The 26,757-nt window shown below is 47.6% G+C and overlaps 2 protein-coding genes across 2 annotated transcripts in view; one reads left to right on the top strand and one right to left on the bottom strand.

Moving 5' to 3' along the window:
- The window catches only part of LOC142303431 (BDNF/NT-3 growth factors receptor-like), a 93,172-nt gene extending 76,557 nt beyond the window's left edge, over positions 1 to 16,615 (top strand). The window contains exons 9-11 of the mRNA XM_075344773.1: positions 7,232 to 7,270; positions 10,038 to 10,126; positions 16,405 to 16,615. Coding sequence (XP_075200888.1) covers positions 7,232 to 7,270; positions 10,038 to 10,126; positions 16,405 to 16,497 — 221 coding nt within the window. The 3' untranslated portion in view covers positions 16,498 to 16,615. The remainder of the gene's footprint in view (positions 1 to 7,231; positions 7,271 to 10,037; positions 10,127 to 16,404) is intronic.
- LOC142296919 (M1-specific T cell receptor alpha chain-like) overlaps positions 1 to 26,757 on the bottom strand; it is a 713,655-nt gene that overhangs the window by 475,474 nt on the left and 211,424 nt on the right. The gene's annotated exons all lie outside the window — the stretch shown is intronic.

Here is a 26,757-nt window from a genome sequence, read left to right on the forward strand (position 1 = left end):
ACCTCGCTAAGATCCTCGCCGCACTCCAGCCTCCAACCAGACCCCAGGCCCCGGTGAAGATGCAGCTCGCCGACTGTCCTGAGGACGTCCCCTGGATGCAGCGGAGAAGGGCCAACGACTCACGGCATGGACCCCCGATCTGTTACAGGTGCAGCAAACCCGGCCACTACTCCCGACGGTGTCCGTTAAACGAGCAACCCCTGGGGCCACGGGCCAATTCTCAGGAGTAGAACCCCATGGCCCCCCAGACTGGCGGGACCGGTACATCGGGGCCCGGCCCATCATCCCTGTGGCCGTGGACGGCATACCGGTGATGGCTCTCCTGGACACTGGATCACAGGTAACCACTATACCATACACACTGTATCAACGGTATTCGGGAAAAGACGAGCTGGCTCCCCCAGATGCCAGTATGACACTGATTGCTCCTGATGGACTCCCATTGACCCAAGTGGGGTACAAACAGGTGGCCATGACTGTGAGATGAGCTGAGCTGCAACACCAGGGTATGATTGTGATAATGAATGAACCCAGTGATCATAACCCGAAGGTAGTGCTAGGGACTAATGTGATGGAGCACTGTATGAGTGACGTGCTGACCCTACTGCAGCAGCTGGCCGCCACGGCGGCGGGGAGCCGACAGAGAGCTGTGCAGCGTGAGATCAGAGCCCTGATGTACTGCCAACATGTGAACTCGACAGGAGGAGAGATTGATGGGGTGAGAGTGATGGATGTTGCCCCTTTGATTGTACCTCCCAGGAGCGAGATGATGATTTGGTGTAGGGCAGCAGTAGGGCCCCAGGGGCGTGATTACCCTGCTATGACAGAACCCATGCCCTCTGAACACTGGCCCACAGTAATGGCCGCCCGAGGGGTGGTAGACGTAAAGAAGGGGAGAGTGCCCATGAGGGTGCTGAACTGCGGGGAGGAAGAAGTCAGGCCTCCCCGGTATGCTACCCTTGCCAAGTTGCTCACTCTAGATCCCCACACCATCCGCGAGGCCATTCCCCCAACCTCACCACCTACTGCCAGCACTCACCCATCCCAAGGGGAGTTAGACGAGTGGTGCCGACAGCTACACGTGGGCACTGATGATACCCCTACACATCACAAAGAAGGGGTATACCGGGTGGTACGGGAGTACGAGCGAGTTTTTAGCAAACATCCCCTAGACTTTGGGCAGATTAAAGGGGTCCAACACCATATCCCCACCGGTGAGCACCCCCCTATCAAAGAGAGGTACAGGCCTATTCCCCCTGCACACTACCAATGTGCCAAGGACATGTTGAGGAACATGAAGGAGGCAGGGGTTATAAGGGACAGCTGCAGTCCCTGGGCCACCCCGTTGGTACTGGTTAAGAAGAAGGATGGCACTATGCGGATGTGTGTGGATTATCGGAAAATTAACCAGATAACGCATAAGGACGCTTACACTCTGCCCCGCATTGAGGAGTCCCTGGCTGCGCTGAGAACCGCTAACTACTTTTCCACCCTTGACCTCACCAGTGGGTACTGGCAGGTGGCTGTGGTGCCAGAAGACCGGGAGAAGACTGCATTTGCCACCCCTATGGGACTTTGCGAATTTAATAGCATGCCGTTCGGGCTGTGCAATGCCCCTGGGACCTTCCAACGGCTGATGGAATGCTGTCTGGGGCATCTAAATTTCGAGACCGTCTTGGTGTACCTGGATGATGTGATTGTGTACTCCCAGACATATGAAGCCCACCTGGAGCACCTAGCCGAAGTGTTCGCGTCCCTTGCTAAATATGGGATGAAGTTGAAGCCCTCAAAGTGTCATCTGCTGAAACCCAGAGTGCAGTACCTAGGGCATGTGGTTGGTGCAGAAGGTGTCGCCCCTGACCCCGAGAAGATCACCGCCATCCAGAACTGGCCGAGGCCGACCACGGTGAGGGAAGTGAGGCAGTTCCTGGGCCTGGTGGGGTATTACCGTCGCTTCATCAAGGGGTACACGAAGATGGCTGCCCCCATGCAAGACCTCCTCGTGGGACAGACCAAAGGTGGTAGACCCCTAGGAGCCCCACTGGTGTGGGAAGAAAGGCATGAGGAATCCTTCCGCCAGCTGAAAGCGGCCCTGACCGGGGAAGAAATCCTAGCGTACCCTGACTACAGCCACCCCTTCATCCTCTACACCGATGCCAGCAATGTGGGCTTGGGGGCAGTCCTATCCCAGGTCCAAGACGGAAAGGAAAAAGTGATTGCTTATGCTAGCTGAAAACTCCGACCGACTGAGAGGAACCCTGAGAACTACAGCTCTTTCAAGCTTGAGCTCCTGGCACTAGTGTGGGCTATCACCGAGCGGTTCCGCCATTACCTGGCAGCAGCTAAGTTCACCGTTTTCACGGATAATAACCCGCTGACCCACCTGGACACAGCCAAGCTGGGCGCGTTGAAGCAGCGGTGGGTGGCCAGGCTAGCTACCTACGATTTCACCATCAAGTACAGGGCCGGCCGTGCCAACGTTAATGCCGATGCACTCTCTCGGATGCCCCACCTGTTGGAAGAAGGGCCCGAGGATGACGACCTCGAAGAGATTGAGTTGCCCGCATTTCATCAGCCGCTAACTGAGAAGGTGCATGTCAATCAACAACGGGTAAACCTGGACCCTCTGCCCGGCCAGGAGTCGCAAGAAGCTCAGGACCAAGCACCCGCTGTCCGCCTAGTCAAGATCCTAGTGGAACAAGGCGCTACTGGGATAGACCCTGCCGCCCCAGCCGAAGCCCAACGCCTGTGGCGGGAACGGACCCGGCTGTATCTACACCAGGGGAAGTTGTACCGTGAACTGATTAACCCAAAGGCCCATGAGAAGATCCGCCAGTTGGTGATTCCCCATGCTAACGTGCCCACCATCTTGCAAGCATACCATGATGGTGCTGGACACTTCGGATGGAAGAAACTAGAGATGCTGTTGAGAGAGCGGTTCTATTGGAGTGGAATGCGGGAATCTGTAGAGGCCTGGTGCCGAGAATGTGGCCCTTGCACACTGAGAAGGAAGGACGAGGCCACCCAGAAGGCGCCCCTACACCCGATCGTTACACATCAACCGCTGGAGCTGGTTGCCCTGGACCATGTAAAGCTCACCCCCAGCCGAAGTGGGTACACCTACGCTCTAACCATGGTAGACCACTATTCAAGGTTCATGGTGGTTGTCCCAGTCAAAGACCTAACCGGCCGTACCACTGCTAGAGCGTTCCAGGCTTATTTCTGCCGACCACATGGATACCCCGAGAAGGTGCTTACTGACCAAGGCCCGGCCTTTGAGGCAGAGGTGTTCCAAGAATTTTGCCAGTTGTACGGCTGCAAGAAAATCCGGACCACGCCTTACCATGCCCAAACCAACGGCATGTGTGAAAAGATGAACCACCTGGTCCTGGGCCTCCTTAAGACGTTGCCGCTAGAAGAACGGAACCTGTGGCCGGAGAAGCTACCTGACCTGGTCGATATGTACAACAATATCCCTTCAAGCTCGACGAAGTGCACCCCAGCATACCTGATGAGGGCTCGCCCCGGCCGGCTACCGGTGGATCTGGACATGGAATTGGAAGCCCCGGAAGCACTCCTTTCGACAGCTGAATGGGACACTCGGCGGAGGGTTCAGTACCGACAAATCCAGGAGTATGTTGAACAGAACTTGAGTCGGAGTCGGGAACAGCAGGAACAGCGCTTCAACCAGAAGGCGTCTGCTGGTCCTTTCCAGCCTGGAGATGTGGTGCTGAAGCGAAAAAGGAGGACCCACAAGCTGGATGATCAATGGGAGCAAACCCCGTATGTCATACAGCCCACAGGATGGGAAAATGGGAAGGCCTACCAGGTCAGTCGTGACCAGGGGGGGGAACCTTGGCCACGGTTTCCCGGGACCATCTAAAGAGGTGCCCACCAGCACTGAGGGCAGCGGCTGAAGCTCCGGTTCTCAGACCAGCGGAGAAGGCAGAAGAGGTAATCCACACCATGATGGGTGATTTTCCAGCAGACTGGCCTACACAGAACGGCGCGGTGATTCTTCCAGTGATACTGTTCCCACAACCCGTGGATGAGGAAGTGATGGAAGTAGTCAACCATGAGCCAGTACCCAGGGATGAACCTGTACCCAGCTCCCCTATGCCTCCGCCTGCCCCACACGATAGCAGGGGAGAGGAACCGATGGTTCCCTCTGCCCCTCTGCCTGTCACCACTGACACCGGACCCCGGAGGTCCACTCTTCCCAACCTAGGTAGACCCCCGCTTAGGTTTAGGGAGACTACACTTTAAAAGGGGAGTTTTGTGTGTTGAAAGTAACCGTTTAAAAGTTTTGAAAGTCTGATTGATAAGAATGAGTACCGAAGATTCATCTGATTTGCAAAGTGATTGAAACCGGTCGTTGCCGGCACCGTTGTCCCCGTGGGGACTGTTTGAAAAGTTTTGCGTAGAGACTACTACGGACAAGCCCGAGAACTGGCAGGGCAACCACGAACTTGTGGTATGTAAATAAAAATATGTCTTGATGGCTTTACCGTGACCGCCTCCAGAGAGGCAGATTGGAGGAAGGGCCCGCAGTGGAGTAGGCTGGGGCCCAGCCACCACCGGAACCGGTGGCGATCCTCTGGTGGTTTCAGGGGTTCCCCATGGATGTGGGTCCCCTGAAAAGGACAGAACCCGCTCGGGCAACTTGGTGCAGGACTGGGGTCAAGGGGTGCTGCCCATTTGCTTAGGGGCAGCATCAGGGCCAGGTTGCTTGGGTGGGAGAGAGCGGAAGCCGAAACCGTTAGCAACATTAAGTAAAGTACCTCCCGATGTGGGAAGATGTTATTATAAATGTAATCTGTTTTACCGTTTATCTTTTCCAGTTTGTGAAAATAAAACCGGTGATGGACGGGCAGCCCGCGGATGGTCTGCATTTAACTAAGGGGGAATGTGGCGCCCTGGACAAGCCAGGGGCCACAGATAACAACACTAACACACCCCACACTCCCGGTCAGGCACACCTAAGTCAGACAAAACCCTTGTTGCCTTCCTCCAGAGGCTGATGTTCACACCAGGGGGTGGGCCAGGTGGTTGGCCCCGCCCACCGAGGAGTTCACAGTCCTGGAGGCGGGAAAAAGAAGCAGATTAGTTTTGGGAAGTGGTAAAGGCGGAGAGAGAAGTTGGTCCCGGTGTGTGGCTCGGACGGAACAGCAAGGTTGTCAGACGGTGGTGACAGTCTGCAGGAGTGGCCTATTGGAGCTAACCGTAAGGACCGTGGACGGGTGGTGGCCCGGCGGTACCGGACTGGTACGCAAAGAGAAGCCAGCACCATCCGGCAGGGGCTTACGGACCCCGGCAAGGCTAGGAGTCGCCGTGAATTTGCCAAATCCGTTAGCGAAGGGAACCTTCTGGGTTTCCCAGCAGCCAAGTCCCGACAGAAGGCAACAGTCCAACCGAGAGAGGGAAACACAGTCACCGCCAAGGCTAAAGTTCCCAGGGCCAGAGCCTGCGGGCAAAAAGGGCTCCTTCGGCAACCTTCAAGCTGGGGAGCGGGTTACCGGTGGGAACCCATTGGAACAGTTACACTACACAGGTGCAGGGAAAGGCAGTCACCATCAACCTGCCGGGAGGAGAAACACCGCAGCCGTCTATGGGACCCGTCCATCCAGCCGTTTGTTTTACCGGAGACTCTGTGTACATCATTGGCTGAGTGAGTACCACCGTGCCGTGCGGCACAGCGCTGCCCCCGCGACCCTGCACCTCGCCAGGCCCCGTAACCCGCCTGCCAACCATCCCTACCCCATCACCGGGCCCCGGGACAACCAACCCCCTACCCATGGAGGGGAGAACTAACATCCAGGCTGCTCCCTGTCATCGCTCCCGGGCTCCCCGTCCAGAGCAGCGGTGGTGTCACCAATCTCACCACAACCGTGGGTGACGTCACGGACAATACCAAATTCCCCACAATCAATTCCCCCTTTCACTCACGGGCGAGGAACGCCGCTCGAGTTCCGGGATCCGGCCCACCGCTCGAGCCACCACCGAGCAGCAGCAGCCGGACCCGGGCAGTGGGAGAGCGCAGCGTCCCCTCCTCCGCCCGCGACAGATCGTTTGTGGATCGAGGGTCTCTGGACCCGGGGGTTTAGGGGCCACACTCAAATGAAAAGGGAGTATTTACAGGGGATTTGGTACAGTTCGTCACGCCACCTGTGGTGTACGGTAATTGGAAGTACCGCCTCTGCCATTGGGAGTACCCGGGGTGATGGAGTGGAGCAGCTAGATGACGTCCCCCTCCATGGGTAGGGGGTAGGCCCCGGATCTCTGGTTGAAAATGCGGGGGCGCAGTGCAGGGGCCAGTCGGGTACTCACTCAGCAATTAAGAAGACGTTGACAACAGGGTAAACCAAGTCTCTGAACGTCGTTGCCTCTCGAGGGAAGCTCAGCCGGGTCCTGTCCCCTGCAGTATTGCCGGTGGTCCGTAACCTGCCTCCTGGCAGAAAAGTTTGAAAGTGTCCGTTTTGGCCCGGTAGCTTGGAGCTGTCCGGGCCCCGCTCCCCACTCTGGCTAAGTGAGGGGGCCTGCTCTCAGGAGCTCATGCTTGGGATTTCAGTGGGCTGCTTGATAGGAAAGCCCTATCCCCCTCATTGTGCTAGTGCCCCCGATCTCTGAGCGGGTGGAAACAGTCCATAAAGGACCTGTCCTCTGCAGGTTAATTGTCGGGTTGTCTGAAGCTTCTCCCCGACCTTGGGTCCATGTACCCCGACATGCCTTCGGGCCCGGACCGGTGATAGGACCAGGCTGCGGGCAGTCCTCCTCGACAGGTTCCAGGCACCTAGTCTCAATCCCCTGCGACCGGGGGTCCGACTCCTCTAGGTCCAGACCACCGTCTGCGACCTAGTTGACTTCTCCCCTGGGAGCTACAACTCCCAGCTTCCTCAGAGCTCCTCACAGCTCGAGGGCAGCCACTGAACTGACTTGACACCTCCCACCTCCCTGCCTGACCCCTAGGTGGGCGGCCCTATTCCTGCTTAAGAAGCCCACTGGTGTGCCTGACAGGTGTGGTGCAAGGTGTATCTAGGATTTGTGAATGCTGGTGGAGGCAGTACTGCAGGATAGAGACCCAGAACCATGGGGGTTTGAATACTGCACGGGGAGGGCAGTTTGTGCAGTACCCTGTGACGACCTGAATAGTCCAGAGCGTCACATGAGTATACTGGAACCTGTGATAATACTCGCACATTTTCTTTTACTTTCTATTTGTTTTCTGTTTTAGGTAACATTATTCATCCATATGATGGCAAAGGATATTATGGTAAATATTATTTATTTTCTTCTTAGTAGTTTGGTTAAATGGGATTGAGCACATAATATATACATCAATGTGATCATTTGACATATACTTACTAATGGAGCCTACCAGACGAGCATATCAGCTAAACTAAGGAAATATTAGTTTTTTGTTGCCTTTAATTTTATGATGAACTAGCTCTAGTACCTGGCGTTGCTCGGGATGGTAACTGCCTCTCTGTCTCTTTCCCACTTTCCCTCTTTGTCTGTCTGTCTCTGTCTGCCTCTCTCTGTCTGTCTCCCTCACTGTCTCTGTCTCGCGCTCTCTTTCTGTGTCTTTCTCTCTCTCTCTGTCTGTCACATCTCCACCGGAGTCGACTTCTGCTTCAATCACCAGACGCCACCGCGTCACCACTGTGGGCGGTGCTGGGGATGAGGGAGCAGTCAGTGGGTATGCTGGACGCAGGCTCAGCACATCTATTAGGCTGGTTTTCACTAGGACCTGCAGTACCACTGGTTGACTGTGGTGGTGTCTACCTTTCAGCTGGGGCCAATGGGAAGGCACCACACCTCTCTTATGCTTTCTCCCTTCTGCTGGCAGGTGCCAGATATAGTCCTGTAATTCCCTGCTAGACTCTGGTTTCTTGCTGTTTGTTTGTATTCCCGCATTTTGACCATAGCTTGACTATCTGACCACTCTTCTGCCTGCCGTTCCTGTACTTTGCCGCTAGTTTCGGTTTTGAATTTTAGCCTATCTGACCACTCTCCCGCCTGACAATTTTTGTCCCTGTTCTACCTTCTGGATTTGACCGTGCCTGGTTACTGCTCTTCTCAGGACCGCAGTCTTCCGCGGGCAGTGATCACCTGGGCCCTGTCATAATTCCAAATCCATGTATAGAGGTTAAAGGGTTGCGGGGTCCAGGTTCTTGCTTTGTGGGCGGTTGCCTCTATTCACCTGTTTCACCGATCCTGAGTCCGTCGCTCCAGGCAGGCGTCACATTATAGCTGGCCCACTAAATAAAAAACACCAAGAAAAAAAAAAAATGGATCCACTTCAAACTGTGATGGATCAGGTGCAGAACCTGTCCAATCTTGTCCAAGTACTTGCAGAGCAGGTGCAGCTCAAGCCTGGGTAGATACAAGTAATGAGTAACGAGATGCAAGTAACGAGTAACCTGTACTATTTGCGAATAGTATGGCATGAAGGTTACTTGTTACTTTGCGAGTTTTTCCTCATTGACTTGCATTGCACACACTATTCGGAATCAATACACGAATATTAGACAGTACTCGTTATGAGTATAGCGAGTACGAATAGCTAGGTACTCGCTCAACTCTACTAATAGGTAAAGTGAAATTGGATCGAAAAAACTGTCATTGAGACCGCTACTCTGAATGGTCTCCGATTATAGGAGGTTTACCCTAATGTTCAGTGCAGGGTCCGCTATTACCGGATTCAACTTATTTATTAATTATATAGAAGATGGATTTGAATAGCGTTGTTTCTATATTTAAAATTAAAAATGACACTAAGCTACATAGTATAGTGCAATCTATGGAAGATATTCATCAGTTACAATTTTGACTGGACAAACTGGGTGTTTCAGCATCCACTTGGCGTATGAGGTTAAATGGGAAAAAATGTAAAGTTATTTATATGGGCATTAGTAATATTTGGGCACTATATTTTCTAGGGAGTAATAAAACTAGAAGAGTTACTTTAGAGAAAAATTGGGGTGCATGTGTAGATCACTAACTAAATAACTGCAAGCAATGTCAGCAGCTTCTAAGGCCAGCAGGATGTTGTCATGTATTAATCCCTTAACCCCTTGGATGTACTGGTATGTCCTAGGTCGTGTCTCTAAGGCTGCTTTCACACATCCGTTTTTTGCTGTGGGGCACAATCCGGCTCTTTGCAGAAAAAATGCAACCGTTTTTTTTTTTGCCGCCGGTTGCATTTTTCCGCATAGATTTTCATTAGTGCCGGATTGTGCCGCATGGCCTTGCGTTCGGTCCGTTTTTTGCCGGATGCGGCATATTTAACCCATGCGGCGGCCGGATGGAATGTTGCCTGGCACGTTTTTTTGTCCGGCGAAAAAAAATGCATCGTGCCGCATCTGGCCGATGCGGCACTTTTTCCAATGCATGCCTATGAACGCCGGATGTGGCGCGATGTGGCAAAAACCGCATCCGGCCGCCGCATGCATTTTTTTGCACTGCGCATGCTCAGTAGCGTGCCGCAATCGGCAAAAACCGGACGGGCCGCATGTAAAAACTTATGCAAAGGATACGTTTTTTTCTCCGCATCCATTGCATAGGTTTTAGAGCCGGATTTAGCCTCACTGTTAAAACCGGATGTGTGAAAGCAGCCTAACTTTGATGCAGGCTCGCACACCAAGCCCGCACCTTTCCCTGCACATGACTTCTGAATTATTCAGCCATCAAGTGCCTCTAACAGACCCGGGTAGATCATTGTAACCAGTTAAATCCTGCTGTCAATCTCTGACAGCGGGATTTAATACGTGCCGTCGGTGAGCGCGCCATTCCTCACTTCCATTGGCGGCCTTGTGACATGATTGCGAGGCACCAATTGGTTCTCATGATGACATCCATGGGTCAGCTGATGATCCCCATCTGTCATCACACAATCTGCTCCCCAGCATTTGAATAAAGATAACTGCCTGTACTATATCTTGCAACAAAATTTAGAACAAGTAGTTTGTATGAAATCTTTACTATACTAATAGCCTTTTTATACCTGTGAATAATGTGGTAATTCTCTTCTTTTCAAGATTCTGAGTCTACTCCTACTAGCATTGGTGGAGATAGCACGGTGACTGCTACAGGTGTTTCCAATGGAGGGAATGAAGACAGCATTACGGTAGCTATGATATTTGTATTCATAATATATAATATTTGGTTCTGATGCCTGAAAGACATGTTGTCAATCTTACACTTTAACAGATGCATCTGTAATGCGGGATGATAGGACAAGACTCGCTGCATGCTAGCAAGCGCAGTGTGTCGGTCACACATGACGCAAGCCGTCGCACTGCCGCACACCCTTAAGAGTTGAAGATATCCTTCACCCGCCTGCCGGTCCTGGCAAGGGGGGACTGTAACAGACCCCTTCCCAGGCAGCAAACAACACGGCGGCTGGCGACCGGGCACACAGTGACAGGTGGTATAAGCACATCAAGAAAATAACTAAACAGAAAAGGAAAAAAAAACCTAAGGCTGATACTACAGCAAAAAACAAAAGGGAGCTGAACCCAGCTGAAAACAAAGATAACCTGCAACCTACAGCAGGAGATGAAAGAAGAAAACCTCAGAGAACCAGCAGAGAGGAGACCATCCAAACCACCCCACACAACTGAGTTAATCAGCAACTAAGGAAGGCAGATGCAGGTTTATATCTGCCTCCCTGAGCTCATGTGACTCTCTGAGGCAATGCCCATCCCCCACCCTCTGTCCACAGAACATCAGAAGGAGAGGAGGAGACTGGAATGTGTCAGATGATAAAGTGTCCCGTATCAGCTGGAAACAGCTCACACCAGGGCACCCCTGAGTGACATCATCGCTGGAAGCAGGGGTTTTCTGCCTCCCAGAAACCCCTGGGCATGGGCTGCTCAGTCAGAGCGGACACTCGTGCAAACTCTGCCCCTGACAGTAATACCCCACCCCTCGTGGCCAGCGAAAGCGACAAGTGACCCATTGGGGAGCCAGAGAACACGTAGGAGTGCAACAGACGACAGACTCGCTCAGATGCAGAACCACCAGACCTGACAACAGCACTGTCTTAATTGTGCGGCATGGATTAGTCCTGCATTCCTACCACTGATTGCTGGCCTTCCCTCCTTTACTGCGCATTGGTAAAAAAGCTGTGAATGTCTATAGTTAAGCCATAAATTCTGAGAACTGCACGATGCATGTGTGACGCCCTGGCCAGGCCAGATAGTCACAAATAGGCCCCTGCATTACACCTGTCCCTCATAGGTAACAGCAGCAGCACATTGTAAACCTAGTCACCACCCCCAGGGCCTGATAGACACACCAGGGGGTGGAACCATGCGGTTGGAAGACGCCCACCAAGGAGTCTAGACAGCCTGGGGCGGGAAAAGTTCAGTAAGTGTTCAGTTTGAGTTCAAGGTCAGAGGAGTGGAGTGAAGTCAGGCCTGTGTGTCAGGCCTGAAGCAAACTGACAGGTGCCAGGGTAGGAGCCCTGGTGCCACTGGCTAGGAGGCAGACGGCAGTCTCCGTCTGTAGGAGTCGGGAAGACGGCTCTGTGGAACCGAGGTGGACCGGGACAGGGTAGTGGCCCACCCGTACTGACCCAGGGAACCAACTCAGAAACTGGAGCACCAGAGGGGGTACTCAGACCCTGAAACTAGGCCCAAAAGCTACTGGTACTAGTTAATTAACTGATTGTGGCCAGGACTAAAGGTCCTGTCCCACCCAAAGTCCCGACTGAAGACAACAGCCCACTGAGGGGAATAATAGGTCACCGCCAAGGCTCAGAGATCCCACGGGCCAGCGTTTGCGGGCAAGGGCTCCTTAGGCCACATACAGCCGGGAGCGGACTCCTGAAGTTGCAAGCACAGGCAGTCCACCATCACACAAAGGTGCAGGAGAAAGACAGAGACCACCAGCCGGGTGAGGGAACCAGAACGCAGCCGGCTGCGGGCACCGACCACCATCACCTTGGTTTACCAGAGACTCGAGTGTTTCATTCTAATAGTGAGTACACCAGTACCCTCTGCGGTCGCCCATCTCCCTGCACCAAAGCCCAACGGGTCCTTGGGCCACCATCCATGCCCACAGAGGGGTTAACAACTTGCTGCACAACATCTCCCCCAGGTGCCCTGTAACAGCAGCGGTGGTGTCCAACCTCACCACACACCGTGGGTGGCGTCACGAACTGTATACGGCTCAGCCCGTAAATATACGTCCCTACACCAACCCCCTTTTATTCGGAGTGTCCGTAGGACCCCCAGGTGCGGAGGCCCTCGAGCCACCCACCGGAAGGCCCGGACCCGAGCAGAGGCAGGCTGCTGGGCACAGGGGTGGCACACATGTACTGCATTGACTTGGATCTTTTGTCGCAAGCTCACTATTACTGTACAAGTTTCTCTACAGTCATCTGTATAGACAGTAAATGGAACAGTAGTGTTTCTGCTTGACCTGGTGATATATCTTGCTCATGGGCCAACACTTTGGGCCCTAGTCATCAAATCTTTTACGCCTAATAAAAATTTTGGCATTTTCACGCCAGTTTCGACCAGCTATACCAAAATGGTCAGAGCCAGGTCATGCCAACGATGTGACGCCACAGCTCGTCTAATTCATGTCAAGCAGTGGAGTTGCCTACACCAGAAATCTCACTCTAAGGGGTACTTTGCACGTTGCGATATCGTCGGGGTCAAATCTAAAGTGACGCACATCCGGCCAGGTAACGACGTCGCAACGTGTAAAGCCTAGATTCGCCGATAAACGATGGCAAAAGTGTCGAAAATCGGTGATCTGTGTAGCGTCGGTCATTTCCATAATGTCGCAACAATAGGAGATACGATGTTGTTCCTTGTTCCTGCGGCAGCACACATCGCTGTGTGTGAAGCCGCAGGAGCGAGAAACATCTCCTTACCTGCCTCCACCGGCTATGCGGAAGAGAGAAGGTGGACGTCCCGCTCATCTCCGCCCCTCCGCTTCTATTGGCCGCCTGCCGTGTGACGTCGCTGTGACGCCGCATGACCCGCCCCCTTAGGAAGAAGGCGGGTCGCTGGCCAGAGCGACGTCGCACGGCAGGCAAGTGCGTGTGAAGCTGCCGTAGCGATAATGTTCGCTACGGCAGCTATTACAAGATATCGCATGTGCGACGGAGGCGGGTACTATCGCGCTCAGCATCGCTATCATCGGCTAGCGATGTCGCAGCTTGCAAAGTACCCATAAGTCCTGACTAAAGTGATACTTCTGATGTGGTTCACGGAAGCGCACGCCACTTGTCAGACGCTCCAGATTTATGAAGAATCAGGAGTATCTGACTCCACCACATTCCCTCATCAAGACTAACAAGAAAATTGCTTGTCTGGATGAATTGGAGCCCCTAAAGCCTGCTTTACACGAGACGACCGATTGTGCGATAGCACGATCGATTGTACCCACCCCCGTCGTTTTTGCGTCACAGGCAATTAGTTGCCCGTGGTGCACAAACGCGTTTAACCCCCGTCACACGTACTTACCTTCCGGACGACCTCGCTGTGGGCGACGAACGTCCACTTCCTGGAGTGGAAGGGATGTTCGGCGTCACAGCGACGTCACGCGGCAGGCGGCCAATAGAAGCGGAGGGGCGGAGATGAGCGGGATGTAAACATCCCGCCCACCTCCTTCTTTCCATTAAGCCGTCGGGTGCCGCGGGAGGCAGGTAAGCTGCTGTTCATCGTTCTCATGGTGTCACACGGAGCAACATGTGATGCCACGGAAATGATGAACAACCGCCGCCATTTTAATTAAACAATTTTATGAAACCTAGTGACGAGTACACGACTCATGATTTGTGAGCGATACTGCGTCGCTAGGAGGTGTTAAACGAGACGACGTCATGTACGATGCCAGATGTGCGTCACGAAAACCGTGACCCCGACGATGCATCGCACGATCAGTCGTCTCGTGTAAAGCCCGCATAAGTTGAATATATGAGAAAGCTTTCAGACACATTGGTAGATTTAGAATAAGAGGAATTGCTGACGTCAGTATTGCTGTATTGCTAATTTGCTCCAAGTTTACTAAATATTTCATACATTTGGGCTTCTTTACACATACCACTTCTGCTACAGATGTATTTTCCCATTTTCCAATTTGTCCCCTATATGCACAATTGCAAGTTCGTAAATATCTGCTATTCATCAATCTGGCTTAAAGTTTAATTGCATAGCTTATAGGCACCAAAGTGGCTGAGTGGTTAGCACTAGAGATGGATGAACGTGCAGGTATTTGGGTTTGCCGAGTCCAACCAAACTTAAAATAAACACTAAGGGGTACTTTGTACGCTACGACATTGCTAGCCGATGATAGCGATGCCGAGCGCGATAGTACCCGTCCCCGTCGCACATGCGGTATCCTGTGATAGCTGCGGTAGCGACCATTATCGATACGGCAGCTTCACACGGGACTTACCTGCCCTGCGACGTCGCTCTGGCCGGCGACCCGCCTCCTTCCTAAGGGGCGGGTCGTGCAGCGTCACAGCGACATCACACGGCAGGTGGCCAATAGAAGTGGAGGGGCGGAGATGAGTGGGATGTAAACATCCCGCCCACCTTCTCCCTTCCGCATAGCTGCTAGAGGCAGGTAAGATGTTCCTCGCTCCTGCGGCTTCATACACAGCGATGTGTGCTGCCGCAGGAATGAGGAACAACATCGTACCTGTCGCTGCAGCGAAATTATGGAAATGACTGACAATGCACAGATCACCGATTTACGACGCTTTTGCGATTCTTTATCGGTGCATCTAGACTTTACACGTTGCGACATCGTTACCGGCGCCGGATGTGCGTCACTTTTGATTTGACCCCGACGATATCGCAGTAGCGATGTCGCAACATACAAAGTACCCTTAGTATCAGCCTCTGTGTTCAAAAAACTAGTGTGGCCTTACTAAATTTTCCCCAGAATGTTTAGGGACAGTAGTATTAGTAGTACAAAAATATTTTTCCCCTTGGCATTCTACCAGAAAACCTGTAATATTACTGATTTTTGAGGGTTTGCATCAGTTCAAGTAAAGAACATGCCTACAACTGTAAACATTTGATTTTCTTTTTATTGTTAAGCAAACATATAGGAAACATTAACTGAAAACATCAGTGTGCATAACTATTCACCCCCCTAAATCATTGCTTTGTAGAGCCTCCTTTTTGGCAATTACAGCTTGTCACTGGGAATTTTACCCATTCCTCATGGAAAACTGCTCTAGCTCTTTTAAGTTAAGGGGGCTTTACATGCTACGATATATCTAACGAGATGTCGGCGGGGTCACGTCGTAAGTGATGCACATCCGGCATCATTAGTGATATTGTAGCATATGACAGCTATGGACGAGCAGAAATACTCACCTTCTCGTTCATCGCTGACACGTTGCTCATTTTCTAAAAATCGCACATCCTGTTGTTCATCGTTCCCGGGGCAGCACACATTGCTCCGTATGACACCCCGGGAACAATGAACACAGCTTACCTGCGTCCCGCTGGCAATGCTGAAGGAAGGAAGTGGGGGGGATGTTTACGTCCCGCTCATCTCCGCCCCTCCGCTTCTATTGGCCGGCTGCTGTGTGACGTCCCTGTGACGCCAAACGTCCCTCCCCCTTCAGGAAGTGGATGTTCGTCACCCACAGCGAGGTCGTTTGGAAGGTAAGTACGTGTGACGGGGTTACAACATTGTGCGACACGGGCAAGAAATTGCCTGTGCCGCAGAAACAATGGGGGCGGGTGCGATCGCAAATGCGATCGCACGAGAAATTTTAAGGTGTAAAGCAGCCTTTAGATGTTTTCCTCTGGCAAACAGCAATTTCCAAGTCTGACTACAGATTCTCAATTGGATTAAGGTCTGGGCTTTGACTAGGCCACTCCAATACATTTAGACATTTCCCCTTAAACCACTCATGTGTTCCTTTAGCAGTATGCTTTGGGTCATTGTCTTGTTGAAAGGTGAACCTCCATCCCAGTCTCAAATCACTGACAGACTGAAACAGGTTTTGCTCAAAATTATTGCTTTATTTCTCATCCTCCATCTTCCCCTCGACTTGGAAAATTTCCACTATGCTTGCTGTTGAAAAACATCCTCACAGCATGATGTTTCCACCACCATGTTTTACTGTGGGGATGGTGTTCTCGGGGTGATGAGCTGTGTTGGTTTGGCGCCAGACAAAGAGGGTGAATACATATGCACATGGAAATTTTTATGTATTTTATTTATCCCATAAATTTAATTGTTTCCTATATTTTTCTTGCTTCACTTCCCCAACTATAGTGCTGATGCATCATGCACAAATCAGACTACAAAAATATTTAACACGGTGTAATATAACAAAATAGGTAAAAAACCAATGGGGGTGAATACTTTCATGAGGCACAGTAAATAATCTTTTCTTGTGTTTTGTTTTTTTTCTTGCAGATCTATGTTGTTGTTGGTATTGCAGCCTTGGTCTTTACTGGGATGGTGATAACGTTAATCATCCTAAAGTTTGGAAGACACTCCAAGTTTTAACTGATAGATGGGAAACTGATATTTTACTACTTTATTCTTAGCATATACCTAGACATTTTAATTGATATATTTAGGTGTTCCATCCTTTGTGTATAAAATCAACTCTGTTCTAGTTATTTCTCTTGTATCTTCTTGTATTTTAATTAATTATTGCTATTATTATGTAATCATTTTTACATGATTACATTTATCAAAGTACATGATAAAACTGCTTGTTAAGATTGAACTCTCACTTTTGAAGAATACTTTGTGATGAACTTTGATGAGCAACTTAAATATTTGGATATTTTATTATAAGTATGCCCCTGAAGCAAGTAACTCATATCTCAGCTGTCAGTGGTCAATTACAGAGTATTGTACAGTATATATATTTAGAGTGAACTGTATACTCACAGTCCCGATAGACAGCTACTTATATCACAGCCATCATTGTCAAAGATGTGTTTTTCTATGCTGGTTAGGTATGACTTTAGATATATTACCCATAAATAGTTCTAATATATAACACCACTCTTATACTTCTACAGTCAATAATATTATTCACTCATTTTGCTGCTGGATTTTTATTGAATTGCACTCGCTGTTTTTAATCGCAGTGGGAGCAAGGTCTTAAAGTGCCTTTATCTACCGTACATGCCGTTATTTTGGGGTCTAAAACTCTGATGAAAGGTTCTATTTAAGAAAAATGTAAAAATAAAAATCATAAAATTGCAGTTTTAATAATAAGAATCTGTTTGTTTTGTTTTTTTCTATTTCTGTAAAAAAAAAAACAACCCGACAAAAATCATATTTGGTATCTGCATCATCAGACCCATGCTATACATCTATATCAATTTTCATACAATAAAATGCATACCATTAAGAAAAAATAATGGAAAACCTATGCCATAATCAGCTTTATTAGATCGTTACCTGCGCCACAGTATACTTCAGTTGAATGGCAGAAATAATTTGCTGGTGTCCGAGGGTGCTCTCCATCTTTGGGTTTTGCTGCAGCTGCACTGGCAGTATGTCTGCCCTTGTAAAAAACATTTTGTAACCTATTCTGAACCTATTGTGACAGGACCTGTGAATGCCCGTATGGTTTTTAATCATCAATATATGGAAATCTTTTTATTTTTTCAAAATTTTGAATTAATATAAAAGATTATATACTGTATATATACAGTAAGTACTTCATAGAACATCTTTCGGTGTTCAAAAAGGACCACAATGGAAGTAGAAGATGAATACATCTTTGTCTGATGGTCAAACTGGCATTGGTATAAAGACTTTAGTTTTAGATTAGTTTTCACTGTAACAAAGTATATATATATATATATATATATATATATATATATATATATATATATATATCTATTTATATATATATATATATATATACAGTTAGGTCCAGAAATAATTGGACAGTGACACAATTTTCGCGAGTTGGGCTCTACATGCCACCACATTGGATTTGAAATGAAACCTCTACAACAGAATTCAAGTGCAGATTGTAACGTTTAATTTGAAGGTTTGAACAAAAATATCTGATAGAAATTGTAGGAATTGTACACATTTCTTTACAAACACTCCACATTTTAGGAGGTCAAAAGTAATTGGACAAATAAACCAAACCCAAACAAAATATTTTTATTTTCAATATTTTGTTGCGAATTCTTTGGAGGCAATCACTGCCTTAAGTCTGGAACCCATGGACATCACCAAACGCTGGGTTTCCTCCTTCTTAATACTTTGCCAGGCCTTTACAGCCGCAGCCTTCAGGTCTTGCTTGTTTGTGGGTCTTTCCGTCTTAAGTCTGGATTTGAGCAAGTGAAATGCATGCTCAATTGGGTTAAGATCTGGTGATTGACTTGGCTATTGCAGAATGTTCCACTTTTTTGCACTCATGAACTCCTGGGTAGCTTTGGCTGTATGCTTGGGGTCATTGTCCATCTGTACTATGAAGCGCTGTCTGATCAACTTTGCGGCATTTGGCTGAATCTGGGCTGAAAGTATATCCCGGTACACTTCAGAATTCATCCGGCTACTCTTATCTGCTGTTATGTCATCAATAAACACAAGTGACCCAGTGCCATTGAAAGCCATGCATGCTCATGCCATCACGTTGCCTCCACCATGTTTTACAGAGGATGTGGTGTGCCTTGGATCATGTGCCGTTCCCTTTCTTCTCCAAACTTTTTTCTTCCCATCATTCTGGTACAGGTTGATCTTTGTCTCATCTGTCCATAGAATACTTTTCCAGAACTGAGCTGGCTTCATGAGGTGTTTTTCAGCAAATTTAACTCTGGCCTGTCTATTTTTGGAATTGATGAATGGTTTGCATCTAGATGTGAACCCTTTGTATTTACTTTCATGGAGTCTTCTCTTTACTGTTGACTTAGAGACAGATACACCTACTTCACTGAGAGTGTTCTGGACTTCAGTTGATGTTGTGAACGGGTTCTTCTTCACCAAAGAAAGTATGCGGCGATCATCCACCACTGTTGTCATCCGTGGACGCCCAGGCCTTTTTGAGTTCCAAAGCTCACCAGTCAATTCCTTTTTTCTCAGAATGTACCCGACTGTTGATTTTGCTACTCCAAGCATGTCTGCTATCTCTCTGATGGATTTTTTCTTTTTTTTCAGCCTCAGGATGTTCTGCTTCACCTCAATTGAGAGTTCCTTAGACCGCATGTTGTCTGGTCACAGCAACAGCTTCCAAATGCAAAACCACACACCTGTAATCAACCCCAGACCTTTTAACTACTTCATTGATTACAGGTTAACAAGGGAGACGCCTTCAGAGTTAATTGCAGCCCTTAGAGTCCCTTGTCCAATTACTTTTGGTCCCTTTAAAAAGAGGAGGCTATGCATTACAGAGCTATGATTCCTAAACCCTTTCTCCGATTTGGATGTGAAAACTCTCATATTGCAGCTGGGAGTGTGCACTTTCAGCCCATATTATATATATAATTGTATTTCTGAACATGTTTTTGTAAACAGCTAAAATAACAAAACTTGTGTCACTGTCCAAATATTTCTGGACCTAACTGTATATATATGTGTATATATATATATATATATATATATATATATATATATATATATGTATATATATATATATATATATATATATATATATATATATGTATATATATATATATATATATATATATATATACACTGTGTGTACATATATATATATATATATATATTCTACAGTTGAAAAGTTTAGGGTCACTTAGATATTTCCTTATTTTTGAAAGAATAGCACATTTTTTTTCAATGGAGCTAACATTAAATTAAACAGAAATACACTATATATATATATATATATATATACACATATATATATATATATATATATATATATATATATATATATAGTATATATCATGTACTGCTTCCTTACTTTTTCCATGTAGGTTCTATATTGTTGTTTTTTGGCTATTATTTGCAGGTGTTTTTAGGTTGGAGCAATTGTCCATTCCAGGTTGTAGCAATGATAGTCTGAGGGTTCGTACGTTGCATTACATGGATATTATGAATTTCTGTATTGTGAATAGGATAGTGTGGCCGCTATGCACATGAGACATTTTACTAATTGACCTACAGATATTGAGGGACAGTAGTAGAGGCCCCCAATGTAGAGTTATGGATATCATGTATGTATTACTCCATTGAAAAATACACATAATATAGCTTATATCAACTAGACAGACAAAGTACTGTACTTTCTCAGAGCGTTTGCCAGTGAAATATTGTACAGGCAGGATATAGGAGTGTAGCTCTGTGTCACTGCGACCACACAGATACACAGCGCTGTCTTCAGGCTTCACATCCCGTATATAGAGGACACTGGACTCTTTATCTTTACTGAAGATCATTTTATACCTATTTTCTGGTAGGTCATGGTCTTTTAAAGCACGAATAAGGAATACTGGACCTTGACCAGGCAATATCCTGTACCAAAGGACGTATTCAGTTGAGAGAGAAGCATGGGAACATGTGAGATTTAGGTCTTCTCCTGTAATACTCTCAAGTCTGGGTATCTGTAGAATATTAGATGTGCAGAAAGAGCCTGAAAAATAATAGTACACGTCAAACAAACATATCATCTCCTTAAGTAGAAAGCAGTTAGGGTCCTCACTTACATATTAAGATGACGAGAGCAGCTCTTAACCAAGACATCTTCTATGTGATAAATGAGCTACTATGACTTGCAGCATTAGGTATTTTTGTCTTCTATATGGCACAAACCTACCCCCTAAAAAAACAAACCCATACTGGAAACAATATGTGAACTACAGTGCCACCTAGTGATTTGCTCAGTGTACTAAGGTAAAATAATCTAAAATAACATGAACTGTTTGATCAGAGACCACAAAGCAAAGTCTGAAACTAGTTTAATCCCTTTATAGCATGGTGATTTTGCATTTTTGCCTATTTGTTTTTTTATCCCCTTTTATTGCAACAGCTACACATTTTTTTTATTTTTCTGTAGACATATTGTAATACCCCAAAGTTGTTGTGTATGCACATTTAAGTTGTACCAGATTTTAATGCTGTCTTATTATGTTTGAACTAGAGATGAGCGATCCCAAACTGTAAAGTTCGGCGTTCGTACTGGACACCTGGTGTCCAGGGCTTGAATACAAACTTTTCACAGATGCTCATGTCCGAGTTTGGGTGCTGTTTGTATGCTAATGAAGTAAACTGAAAGGCTGCAGTGCAGGCCATCAACAACCTTTTCGGCATGGGGAGGATGTCTGTACAGTGCTGTGAACAAAACAGAAAAAAAAATGACTTGATGTTCCCCCCTATTGTTGATATCCAGTGCAGGTAAAGCATACAGCTGTGGGCTTCAACCCTTAGCTGTCTGCTTTACTTTGCCTGGTTATCAAGAATAGGGGCGACCCCATGTCGTTTTTTAAATTATTTACATAAATAATTTTTAAAAACAGTCTGGCGTCCACCCTACTTTTAATAATCATCCAAGGTAAAGCAGACAGCTGGGCGCTGGTATTATCAGGCTGAGAAGTTCCATGGCTATTTGGCCCTTCCCATCTTAAAAATAGCCCAGCTCTTCCAGATTGGCCTAGTGCAGGGTATTACTATTCGGGTTGATATCAGCTGTGAATTGACAACTGGCATCAAGCCCCGGGACTAGTAATGTATAGGCATTTATGAGACACCCCCATTTCTAACCCGGTAAGTGTACAGTTAAAAAACACATTCACTGGAAAAAATAGGTTTTTTGAATAAAGACTCCCCCACACTCCCTCGTACATCAATTTATTAACTAAAAAGAAAACCTTGAAGTTCTGACGTAATCCAATGGTGTAATGTCACACGACACCCATTGAATCCTAATGAGTATTTATTCTGAGAACATTCTCATAACAAGGCTCCCAGTCAGCGGCAGAACCAGAATTGATCACAAATATTCGCAGTAGTTGGCAATGTGATATATTAGAGAGAATAAAGTAATGATGATGAGGAGGAGGAGTTAAGTAGTCTGTGAGGAGAGTTCAGTGAAAGAAGAACTCGAATAGTTTGGTGTGTGAGCTGGGAGCTGAGCCTGATCGCTGAGCCCAGGAAAACACAGTCCACAGCGAGGCAAAGAGGAGAAGAAGATTGGGGAGTGGAGCGCAGCCAGCTCACCCCAACGTCATCGCTAAATAAACCGAATACCGGAGTTCGGGGCCACTCGAGTACTCGAGTACCGGTGGTCGCATCCGGAGGACGAGAGCACTGCAGGTCTCCGTCCACCCCACACCCGGAGGCGCAGCTGTAGAGCCAGGACTAGGAGCCAGGATAAAACGAGCGGCACCTGTGACAGTCCAAGCAGCCCGCCATACGGGGGAGGTAGTAAATTACCTCAGAGAGCAACAGAACGGGTCTCAGCATTGCTGAAGCAGCGAGATCCCGCGTACTCAGACAGAGCGTAGGGAGTAGGCCTCATTACTCACCTGGCCAGTGTGAGCCCCCTGACTGCTTCCAGGCTACCGGATCGCCATCACCACCTGTGACAGGCTCCCAGGACTTCACTGGTTGTTAAGGACAAGTAAAGGAGAAGGTAAAAGAATTCATTGTCTGTCCGTTCCTTTATACTTCTCTGTCGGCCCTGCACCTCATTCACAAACACCATAGACTTTACCAAGCACTAAAGGTTACCCCGGGGTACCCACTCTACCTGTGGAGAGCAAGAAACACCTCAGCTGCCCTAACATCAGCCCCGGAGGTCCCTTCCAGCAGCTGCGGCTCCATAGCTGCAAATTACCACAGATGGTCACGAACATATTATAAACTTTATTATCCTCTACCCCCATACCGCCTTTTTAATTGACTCCGCCAGGGTCATGGAATCGGGCCCCACCACCGCTGACTACCCCAGACTAGTCCGGCCCGACACCGAGTCGCCTAAGGCCCTGGGGCCGGCAAGTCAAATGATCCCAATCATATACAGCCAAGGAAAACTCAACTGGTTTCAGAGAAAGAAAATAAAGCTGCTGCAATGGCCCAGCCAATTATCTGATCTCAATGAAATAGAATATTTTTTGGAAGGAATTAAAGCTCAGAATTCATAGAAGGAGCCAATGGAATTGTAGGATTTGTAGAATGTCTGTGTACAAAAATAAGCCAAAATCACACCTGAGCAATGCATGTGACTAGTTTTTCCATACAGGTGGCATTTTGAAGCTGTCATCACCAACAAAGGCTTTTAGACAAAATATTAAATACATTTCAGTAAGTATGTTCAATACTTTTTTCTTGTGTAATTTCTCATTATTACAGATCAATAATTTTATGGACATCTATGGTTTGATTTCTTTGCCTGTGTGGATTGGATCGGTAGTTACTGACATCTGGTTAAAAATTCATATCAATAGCACATTTATAAATATATTTACTTAAAATTGGTGACATATTCAATACTTATTTCACATGCTGTGTTTATATACAGTATACATACACACCTACAGAAGTATATATCTCAACTGTATTTTCAGTAGTTATGTATCAAGAAAAAATTGAACTTAAAGACAATGACTCGCCCACCCCAGGGCTATGGGACACCCGGTGCCGGGCCGGACTAGTCCGGTGGTAGTCAGTGGTGGCTGGGCCCGGCTCCGTGGCCCTGGTGGGTGTCAGTTGAATATGTGGCTGATGACTTTAATGTTTGTGTTCGTGACGCCACCTGTGGTATGCGGCTATTAAGCCGCCGCTGCGGTGTGAGGCCACCGGGATGATGTTATGGCAGCAATGTTGGTACTGCTCCCCACAGGTGGAGCAATGCCCGGGGCACAGTTGGTGCTTGTGGAAGTCTATGGTGCTGCGTGACTAACACGGTGCAGGGCCGACAAGCAATGAAAGAAACAGGCACAAACAGTAGTCTCTTTACCTTCTCCTCTTTTACTCGGCAGAAACTTAGTCCAGGGAGACCGTCACAGATGGTACAGATGATCCGGCCGGCCTGGAAGTGCCTGGGGTGATCTTTGGCCAGTTGAGTATGAGGCCTACTCCTTAATCTTTCTCTGCTGTTTTAGGACACTGCACTTTGGGTTCGCAATTGCCCTCTTGCTGCTGGGACTTGTTGTTCGTCCCCTCTTCTGTGTGGTAGTCTGCGCAGGCCCTCTCTGGTGCTTCTCTGCTGGAGCCCACACCAGGCCCTTGGGATGCAGTTGTACCTTCAGATTGCTTCTGGGGCAGGGGGCTTACAGCTCTCCTGCCCTCCGGATTCAGCTACCAGGGATGGATTTTATGCCCTGGCAACTACAGACTCCGATGTCCGAGTCTCTGCTGTGCCTCTCTGCTCCCCTTGCTTCACTGGGCCAAGCTATCCCAGCTCTAGGCCCCAGTTTACAAGGCAGCACTACTCTGCGTCTGCACTCTTTCACTCCTGTCTCCCGACTAACTAACACTTCCTCCTTCCAGCCAGACTTAAGGAATGCTCCCTGAAGTTCCAGGTTCAGAGCTCCCCCTGCTGGCCGGAGGGAGAACTGTGTTGAGTGTTAACTTACTGGCCAATAGATCTCCCAATTACCTCCAGGCTCAGCATTAACCCTTTTGGGAGGGCAATGCTGTTGTGGCGACCAGGTCCTGGGGCGCCACAACAACTATAGACCTTTAAAACACCACTCCATCGATTATTTTTTTTTTATTATTTCACCTCTGTAGTGATGCTTTAAATTTAAGTTCCTTGCGCACTGTCTTATATTCATGTTTTATTATAACTCACGACAAGTCTATGACAGTCTCTTTCTGGCTCTCATAGAGTTGCATTGAGCACTTGTGATATAACTTGTGACTTCCAGGCACCACAAGACCAGAGCGGTGAAAAAAAAGTGGTGATTTGAAAAATGCTGAGAGTATTCATTTTCTCCATAATGTTTTCCACAATGTAAATGTTTTATCCCTTTGCCTCCACAGCCTAGTTTAATTTTTATGCATGCATTTTTTCCACTTTCTCCAAGAGCCATAACATTTTTATTTTTCAACATAGTTGTAAGAGAGCTTGATTTTTTAGGGTAAGTTGTAGTTTTGAATGACTCCATTGTTTCACCTTACAATGTACTAAAAAATGTGGAAAAAAATCCAAGTGGGATAAAATGGGAAAAAATGCAATTATACCATTGTTTTGGGGGTTTTGATTTTGGAATTAATTTGTTTTTGAAAAAAGTTTTAAATAACACTTTCTTTTGCATAATGATTTTATTTTTCCATTGATGCAGCTCTGTCAGGGTTTGCGGTGGTGTGCTGCCAATTTTACTATTAGACATTTGGTGTATATATGATGATATTCTGACTTTTGGGGGTTTTTTTATTGCATTTCTTTTAAGGTGTGGTGGTAAAAAAGCACTACTGTTGTATTATGATTTTTTTTTTCTTCATGACATTTACTTTATTGAATATTGCAATTAATATCTTCACATACCAAACTTTTATGGATTTTGCAATGCCAAATTGGTCCATTTAGACAACTTGAACGTACAATCCTTTGATAGCTTATATTACAGTATATATTGCAGTACCCCAATTTTGCAGGACATAGTGAAAATTGCTGTCTCCTATGGAGCAGCCTGTAGCTGGACTTCACAGGAATACCGACATGGTAGGGACCGGGGCATTCATGAAGCCCCAGCTGACAAGGTAACCCATTGGTGCCGAGTGATCGATAGAAAGACTGACAGCGGCATCTAAATGGTTAAGAACAACAATTGGAGCTCAACTCCATTTGCTGCTGTTATTGACAGATCTGGCTATGTAACATACTGGCATCTGCCCTATCTGGATGGGGCTCAGCTACTAAACCCCTCCACACCCTGTGACTCCAGTGCTGACTTACATGTACGTGATTTATTGCTAAGTGTGGCTTCACTGGCTTCCCATTGCTCAAGGACTCCACTTCAAAACACTAACCATGACCTACAAAGCCATCCACAACTTGTCTCCTTCCTACATCTGTGACCTAGTCTCCCGATACTTACCTGCACGTAACCTTCCATCCTCACAAGATCTCCTTCTCTACTCCCCTGTCATCTCCTCTTCCCACCATCGCATCCAAGATTTCTCTTGTGCCTCCCCCATACTCTGGAATTCTCTGCCTGAACACATCAGACTCTCCCTTAGGCCGGCTTCACACTTGCGATTAACTCGCATGAGTGAAATGCGAGAAATTCTCGCATTGCACTCAGACCCATGTTAATCAATCAGGCAGCTCCCATCTGCTATTTTTTTCTCAGTCCAAATCTGACTGCGAAAAAAATCGCAGCATGCTGCGTTTTGGTGAGTTTCTTGCGCATGTCTCCCCAATGAAACTCTATGGGTGCATGAGAAAAAACGGATGTCACACGGACGGCACACACACCATCCTAGTGACATGCGTTTTTCTAAATACTTTTATCGCATGTTTCAGAAAGCACTGGAAATGAGTGAGGTCTGTCAATGTCGGTCAATCTCTATCTCAGTAAGTCGGTCTCTCCCTCTCGGTCTCTATTCTCTCTCGGTTGGTCTGTCGGACGGTCTCTCTCTCTGTCTCTATCTCTCTCTGTCCATGTTGGTCTCTCCCTCCTACCCCCTCTCTCATACGCGCCAATCCATGATCACCGGAGCGGTGCTGCACGGCGTTCACACTGTGGCGGCTTCTCTTTTGAAAAAGCCGGCCGCACATTATTCCATCACGTATTCACTGCTTTCCCATCCACGGGTGCCTATGATTGGTTGCAGTCAGACACGCCCCCACGATGAGTTACAGATGTCTCTCTGCAACCAATC

The sequence above is a fragment of the Anomaloglossus baeobatrachus genome, chromosome 1, assembly GCF_048569485.1.
Source record: "Anomaloglossus baeobatrachus isolate aAnoBae1 chromosome 1, aAnoBae1.hap1, whole genome shotgun sequence".
NCBI lineage: Eukaryota > Metazoa > Chordata > Amphibia > Anura > Aromobatidae > Anomaloglossus > Anomaloglossus baeobatrachus.